The sequence below is a fragment of the Anser cygnoides genome, chromosome 3 (assembly GCF_040182565.1).
Source record: "Anser cygnoides isolate HZ-2024a breed goose chromosome 3, Taihu_goose_T2T_genome, whole genome shotgun sequence".
In the NCBI taxonomy this organism is placed as follows: domain Eukaryota; kingdom Metazoa; phylum Chordata; class Aves; order Anseriformes; family Anatidae; genus Anser; species Anser cygnoides.
The window spans coordinates 72,701,980-72,709,761 of NC_089875.1; the positions used below are offsets into that span (position 1 = coordinate 72,701,980).

At 45.8% G+C, this 7,782-nt stretch overlaps 1 protein-coding gene across 1 annotated transcript in view; it reads right to left on the reverse strand.

The window, feature by feature from the left end:
- SLC16A10 (solute carrier family 16 member 10) overlaps nucleotides 1-4,727 on the reverse strand; it is a 73,689-nt gene extending 68,962 nt beyond the window's left edge. The window contains exon 1 of the mRNA XM_048081106.2: nucleotides 4,245-4,727. Coding sequence (XP_047937063.1) covers nucleotides 4,245-4,581 — 337 coding nt within the window. The 5' untranslated portion in view covers nucleotides 4,582-4,727. The remainder of the gene's footprint in view (nucleotides 1-4,244) is intronic.
- Nucleotides 4,728-7,782: the final 3,055 nt, after the last annotated feature.

Consider the following 7,782-nt stretch of genomic DNA (forward strand, 5'->3'; position numbering starts at 1 on the left):
AAAAATTAGACAATGCCACAGAAAAAAAAATATTAACCTACAGCATGAAAATTGGTAAGACTTGAGAGGTTTATCCAAAGAAAAGACACAGGGGGACACATGTGAAAATACGTACACACACCAGCTGCGCACACACACACACACACCTGTCCTAAAAAGCCACTTCACCTGAAAGCAAAATGTCAGATGACAGACCAGCAAAACATTCAGATAAGGTATGTTCAAACCAAAGAAGGAAAAAAGTTTCTTCTGCTACTTGGAAATCAGATTGGTTTTCATCCAGGTTTTCTATCTGCAGCACAGTCCAACCACGTGATGCTTCTTACTTGGATTAGAAATGAGAGTGCTCAATAAAAAGTTTAGAAATTGCTGTTTTAGGGTGAGGCTAGGAACCAGTTTTAACAACGTCTAAAGAGCCATCAGGCTACATATTGCTCTTACGAATAAAAAATACGCCAAAGGAAGTTTCATTTAATAGTTTTAAGAAGTTTTAAACTGTTTTAACGTCACGTTAACTCATGAACTCTTTCATTATTTACTTGGATGCATATAACTAGGTTAGCATAGCTACAGGCAGGCACTAAACTACAGCTAGCTGTTTAGTGCTCCAAGAGCACCACCAGTTCTAACAAAACATCATACACTAACAGCAAATTACACTGCACAACATTCAATAGCATTTTGATTTCATCCAGCTTGTCACCTCATAAAGTACAGTAAAATTTTTGCATTTATGAGGATTCAGTTGAAGGAGATTGTTGAGTACGCAGTTTGTCTGAAAGGCAGCACAGGCAAGTGCTTAACTTGAGGCACCTGCATCTCACATGCAGAATGGTTACAGTAGCCAGTCATTCTTATACTTTTATACCTGTGAAACTGAAGTACTACTTCTAAAGATGGCCATAAAAACTGGTACAAGCACACCTCTTCCTGAAAGTCTTAAAATTTGTCATTTTTGCTGTATTTGCTAATTCATGACTCCACTGAAAAACATATTGCATGCCACAGGACTGTACCAGAATGACAATAAATGAAGGGTCCCACTAATTTAACTAAGCAAGCCGCTCTGATGTGCGCATACTCTATTACAAGCTCATAATTGTCAATTTATAGACTTAATCCTTCTTTCTTTCATCATATCTATTTTATTAATTAAAACAGTCTGGATTTTTATCTGTCAAATCTAAGTCCCGCCATCCAACTTTCATTGCTCCAAGCCAAGGGAGAGTTGTTTGTAGACCACTTTACCCTTTTATTAGTCAGACCATCCTCAAGCCTCCCACACAACAAATTTCCAAACTAAATCCTTGTTTTGACAAGTTTCTCTGAAAAGAGAAAAAAGGGCTATTAGATTGTGATATATTTCATTGCCATTGTTTTTTTCCCACCCAATTTGTTTCTCAAATGCAATGAACTTTAAACAATGAAAGGACTGGTTTCCTGAGACTGCAGGCACATTTTTCTAGAAGCTTGATACTTAGCATTAGGAACTTTTCCTTTTCTGCAGTTGTGCATCAATTAGCTTTTGAACAAACAAGGAATGGATACACAAGGAAACAACAGACGCTTACAAAATGCATTACATAAGCTATGAAAATTATATTTTGAGCAATATAATTAACAAAATATCGTATACAAGTTATGTTCAAATTTTTTCATCAAAACTATGTCAGAATCAGGTGCCCCTTGGAGAGATTTTGAATTTGTAAAGAAGTTTGCCAGTTCTTCCAGTAACAATCATTCTAAATCCTGCAACAATGTTAAGTGTAGTTACTCAGCTTGTTTACCCAGCGTGGATTCTGCACTCTGGAGATAGCCCAGCTGCCTTGCCTGTACTTTTGGTTCCTTCCACTCCTTATTTACAAGGCTTCTTGACTGCATTCTCCTCCCTCCTGCCTCCTCCTGTTTTGCCTTTCATGCACATTAAGTATTCATCCATTAAAAAAAATAACAGAAATAGCATGTGCTATAGTCTACTTCATTCCTCTTCGCAAGGAAAACACAAGGCAACAGACAACTACTACCTTGTCCTAAACAAATACCTCCAGCAACAAGCATGCTTCTGGCAACAGCTAAGTAATTTTGTAATTATATTAAGAAGCTGGATTCTGTGGTACTATGGATAAACAGCTGGGGTCCCAGAAGAGGTGATCTGGAATATTTACGGTTCTCAAAAGTCACCATTCTGGATTTTAAAGGTGACCTCTCCTCAAAGATTAGAATATTAAACTTTATATTTCAAAGCAAAACCATACAGCAAGAAAACTTTCACGACAAATCCCACTTTTCAGATCCACTAAGTCCGACTCACAAACACAAGCTGCAGTCAGTTTGAACAAGAGACTAACTAGATTAAGCACCATCATCGATAACCCTGTGAATGATCTGGCTAGGGTTGTCTCCAACACTAAAATCATACTGACTTCATCCATTTTCATCCATTAGTCATCCCTTCTCTCTCTCTAGTGTGCCATCTAACCCATCAGTGGTTCAATAAAAGCAACCCTAAGAGCAGTTTGCCATTTCTGATCATAAATCCCCTTTCTGACAAGCTAAATAGTGCATCAAAGTTTTAGTTCAATCTGACTCTCAGTCTTATCCTCATCAAGATCACAAACAGCAGACAAGCAGTTTAAGACAACAAAAATCCAACATCAAGGAAAAAAAAGCCGTGTTTGACAGCTGCTGCTTAGTCCTTATGGCGCCTGCCCTCATCAGGGTACTCTCAGGTGTGAGAAGAGAGAGCACCTTTATAGCTGCAGTTGTTGACTGAGTTGCACTTTTGTATTTGCAGTCCCTTCTCCTCACAAGCACACAAGTCATCTAGCCAAGGCAGCTATTTGAGGCCATTTCCCCTGAACCTACACCTGTCTGAATTTAAAACAAACAAGCAAAATGAACATCATCTGCATGACTGAAACCATAGCACACCTGACAACAAACAAAACAGAACGCAGCTGTAGCTTTTTTTTAAACAAAATTAGGAAGAAAGAAGTGATGCAGATCACCGTGACTGCATCCAACAAGACTCAAAACTCTTCTTGCTTTTCTGAACAGGCTGCAAAACAGCTAGGCTACAAAAACAGGTCCCACCCCCCCTTCTCTGAGGCTGAGTGAAGTGTCAAAAACATGGGTGGAGCACGCCCTCAATCCCACCTCACTTTAAAACCAGTGGCGCAATTACTTTTCTGGAGGGTAAAAGATAATCCCAATCCTCCCTCCTCTTGTTGATTGTTTTGACTTTGACACCATAACCTAACGAGTCACATTTTTTAAGCACAAGGACTCTATTTTGAAAGGCGGCCAGTAAAGCATCAGGTCTCCAAAAGCAGCAGCTATCCCTCTGCCCCACGAAGGGAGGGAGCAGCAACCACCGGTGTCATTTCTCACTCCTGACCTGCCAGTGGCTCCCAGCCCCGGGTGCAGGTGTTTTGGGCACCTCCTCTGACCAGGCACCCGGCCCCGTGCATCCATCTGCCCCCGGGGGCAGGCGCTGTGACAGCTGATGTGGGGACAGGCGCAGCACCTCACCTTCCTAGCTCAAGAGCTGTAGAGCTACATACCTTACCTGGCACCACAAGCAGCTGAAACACCGGGGAGTGCAACACTTCGCGCTCCACCACAGCTTTCTTACTCGGTGCAGAGAGAACACTTGCCTTGGTTGTTGACTCGAGACAGAGATATTGCTGTTAAGTTGGGGGGAGCAAGGAGGGAATGGGTTCTCCTCCTGCACCTCAACTTCAGGCCCAGTTTGCCCCAGAGTTAAGGAAGACGATTTCCAAAGCTCCTGTAAAGGTCTGTAATAACTCCGCACTGCAAGTTTCCTAGAAGGCTAACACCTCTGCAGGGCTATTTCACTGGAACGCCTTTTTTTTTTTTTTTATTATGGAGAAACAAGAACACATGAGGCAACGCTGGTTGTTTCAGCGCTCCTTTTTAGTACTTTGAGCTGCGTGTTTAACGAGCGAACTCCGTTCTTATTTTCCACGGCAGACTAGTCGCGGTAAAGGCGAGAGGCAAGAAGCACACCCCCCACGCCAGAGCACCGGGCGCTTCTCAAGGCGCACACACGTGAAGCTGAGCCCGGCTGAGCCCGTTCGCACCGCGTGTGCCCAAAGCGGCTGCGGGGAGCGGGGACGGCAGCGTGGCGGCACCAGGACACCCCGGGCCTTCCCCAAACCCCATCTCCTCGGCCGGAGCCCCCCGGGCCCGGTCAGAGCCACCACCCCCCCGGCGCCCCTCACCTGTCTTGAAGGCCATCTGCCGGTCCTCGCTGCCGCCGAAGAGCTGGAGCATGGAGACGAAGAGGACGCCGCACGAGTTCTGGATGCCGAACACGGCGCCGTTGCACCACATGGCAGCCAGCATCACCACCCAGCCCCAGCCGCCCTCGGGGGGCTCGCCGGGACCCTCCCCAGGTCCCGGCACCTCCGGCCGGGGCACGGCCACGGCTCCGCCATCGCCGCCCGCCGGGCCCCGCTCGCCGCCGCCGCCGCCGTTCTCCTGCCGCAGCCCCGCCGGGGGGGCGCCCGCGGGACCCCCCTCGCCCTGCGGCGGCAGCTGCTCGCTCACCGGCGCCATCCTCGGCCGCCTTCCTCCTCCTCCTCCTCGCAGCCTCACCCCCTGGCCGCGGGCATCCCCCAGGGCCGAGGAGCCGGCCGTGCGCGCCCCCGACCCCCCACACACACACACGCGCGCGCGCGCACGAGGCCTCCGCCGCGCGCCGCCGCCGCCGCTTTATTTTAAAAGGGGGGAGCCCCCGGGGGGGCGGCAGCGGCGCGAGGGCTTCTCCCCGCTGCTGATTGGCTGGCGGCTGGGAGGCGGGAGGGGTGGGGGGGGCGCGGCTTCGCCTCCCTTCCCTTGTCCCGTTCCCCCCCCCCCCCCCCCCGCACCGGCGATAAGCGATCGTGGCTGGGGGGGGGGGGGCGTGAGGCTGGGAGGCGGCCGTTAACGGCCGTTAACGGCCGCCTCCCAGCCTCACGCCCCCCCCCCCCCCCGCCCCGAGCCGGGAGGAGGAGGGAGTGAGCGAGACCCCGGGTCTCGAAGCGAGCCGGTTCCCCCGCGTTGTTAACGATAATAAAGTTTAAAAAAAGGCAAAAAAAAACCACCCCAAAATGCTAAGCGAGGGGCGCCCCAGCCGTCCCCCCCCACACACACACACACACACGTGTACGTTAACGGCCGTTGCGGCCCCCGCTCGCCTCACGGCCCTGAGGGAGCGGCTCTCCCGGACAGCTCCCACCTGCCCGCGGCGCCTTACCCACAGCCAGGGGTGACCGCGGTGGAACTGTTTCTCCCCGGGTTTCTTTTCTTTTCTTTTTTTTTTTTTTTTAAGAAGAAAGGAAGAGAAAACACCACGCTTGCACTCTTCGTGAAACGCTTCCCGCTTGTGCGGAGGCACCAACGCTTCCTCTCACCCTCTGCTCCCCACAGCCAACGGCCGGGGAAAGCTGAGGACGGGGGTGTTAAAATGGCAAGAGTTTTGACCGCTGATCCTACTTCCAAACTCCCAACCACCCGCCTGGGTGTGTGGGTGGCTGGCAGCCACGCACGTCACAGGCAGTTGGGGCCTGCTGAGGAAGAGCTTCTTGAAGGAAAATCACCAGATCAGACCCAAACCCCATCATCCTTCCCCGTGGCACCTGGAGGGTTCCCCATCAGGACCAGGGCGGCTGCTGGCAAATATCTGCCACGCCATTCAACACGCTTGCTGCCCACTGAAGTCTCTTCCTTTTTTGTTCCTGTACCTCCTTCTCCTTCCTACCTACCCGAGGCCACAAGGGGAAATAATACTTGTTCCAAAATAAAGCACCGTGTCTTGTTTTGTACAAATTACTCAGTCACTCTCCACATGATAGTAGGAGCTAAAGAAAGAAAAAAACACATGAGGACGTAGTGGAATCCCATGCAATAACACACATCGAATAGGTGTCGGATCTAAGAATGCTTGGCTTTGGGAATTAATCAACCTTTGATTTTTTAAATCTACATATCTAGTATCCTCCAAATTGTCTTAAAATAAATTTTAAAAAATACACATGATAAAAATTAAATACATTTTATAGATGCACCAATCTTGCCCCACACTCCATTTGTCTTGCTAACCATGCCGGTCTAGATTAAATATAAACACATTGAACATACACATACAACAACAGCAGAATGTGGAACAAATAAATATCCCTAACAAAACATAGTATAGTTGTATCAATTACATAATAATTGTCAAAACAAATAGAACTTTTGGCCAACCATTGGAAAACACATCTGTTCCCCCAAGGAACAAGTTTTAATGCCTGTGAAAAACCCCAAACCTATCGTTAGCTTAAGTATGTCCAGAATAGTTCGTAAGCAGTTTAACATGCAGAAGTTAACACTTAACATTCTTCAGTGACTCTTTGTCCAAAGGTTGCTCTCCAAATCTTGCTGAGCGTTCTTACAGTACGTCTGGCTTCACCCAGCACAATATAACTGTTTGGAGCAGTTCAGACAGAGCAAACCTTCTTTAGAAACCAGATTCAATCTTCATTATGTCTGTCAACAATGATTAACTTAATTAAACTTTCGATTGCGTTGAAATAAACAAGGGTGAAATCCAAGACTGGATCTTAATGTGGCTAATCAGAAGGGTCCCACTTCTACAGGCACTTCAATGTTTTTCTAACTTTTAGCTAGACTCCTCGGATCACTTGAACTACCTTCCTGAATGGGGCCCCGTGACCTATATGATATATAGTCAAACTAGCATGAGGCAAGAAGCACTTTTTTTTTTTTTTTCCTGTTTTGGACAGTGCTTAGTTAAGCATAAGACTAATTCCTTCTCCATATGTTTTTCAATATAATACGTATGTGTTGCAGTTTCATTTCCCTGTTTTCCCATAAACACTGTCAATTAATCCTCCCACTTTTTAAAAAAATCACATCCTTTATTTTTAAAACCATTGTGAACATATTGTGTGCAACTTCTGCTTCAGGACATTTTTATAATAGATTCTATTTTACAGTTGTTAAGTGTTGCTTTCCCCCGGAGTAGTATGAAATGACTATTTTCCCTTTCTCCTCACATTGTTGGGAATGTAGACTCACAAAATCTGGTTCTCCAACACATATGATTTTTATAAATTTGATGGATATACTTATTTTGCATGTTCCTTCAGTACTCTCTATCTTATTGAGCTATTGCTATTTATAGTAAGTCAGAAAAAAAAAGGTTTATATTATCAAAAAATAGGGCAGGTGGGGCTTCCCTTTACATGGTCTCTCTAGAAGTCTTAAGTAGATATCTACGGAAATTTAGTACCACTTTGGTCTTCAGTACACTATGCTCCTGTCAAAAACTAAGTCTCTTCCCTTTCAAGACAGGTCTCTTGAGATCCCAGCTATTTCCCTCATAGTTCCCAAGAACAATGAAGAGTCACCCTTCGTAATTAGATAATTTTCAATCCCCAGCTTCCACAGAAAATGTACTTTGCAAACAGAACAAGGGCAGGTTTCACTTCAGTTTGATTTCTAAAGTTTCTGTATCCCAAATATGCAAAATAAAATCATTGGAGTTTAAATCCTGCTATCAAAGAGTTTTTTTTTTTTTAAAAAAAAAAAGTATTTGAAAGAAAAAAAAAAAAGAAAGATGAAGGAAAAAGATTAGCTCAGGAAATATACCTGAAAGAAACCCTGCACAATCACAAGAAAAATAGTTAGAAAAAGAAGGGGAGAAAGAAGGACAACAAATGACAGAGAATTGCCATAAAAATAGAGAAAACAAAGAGACTACGGACTTGTATA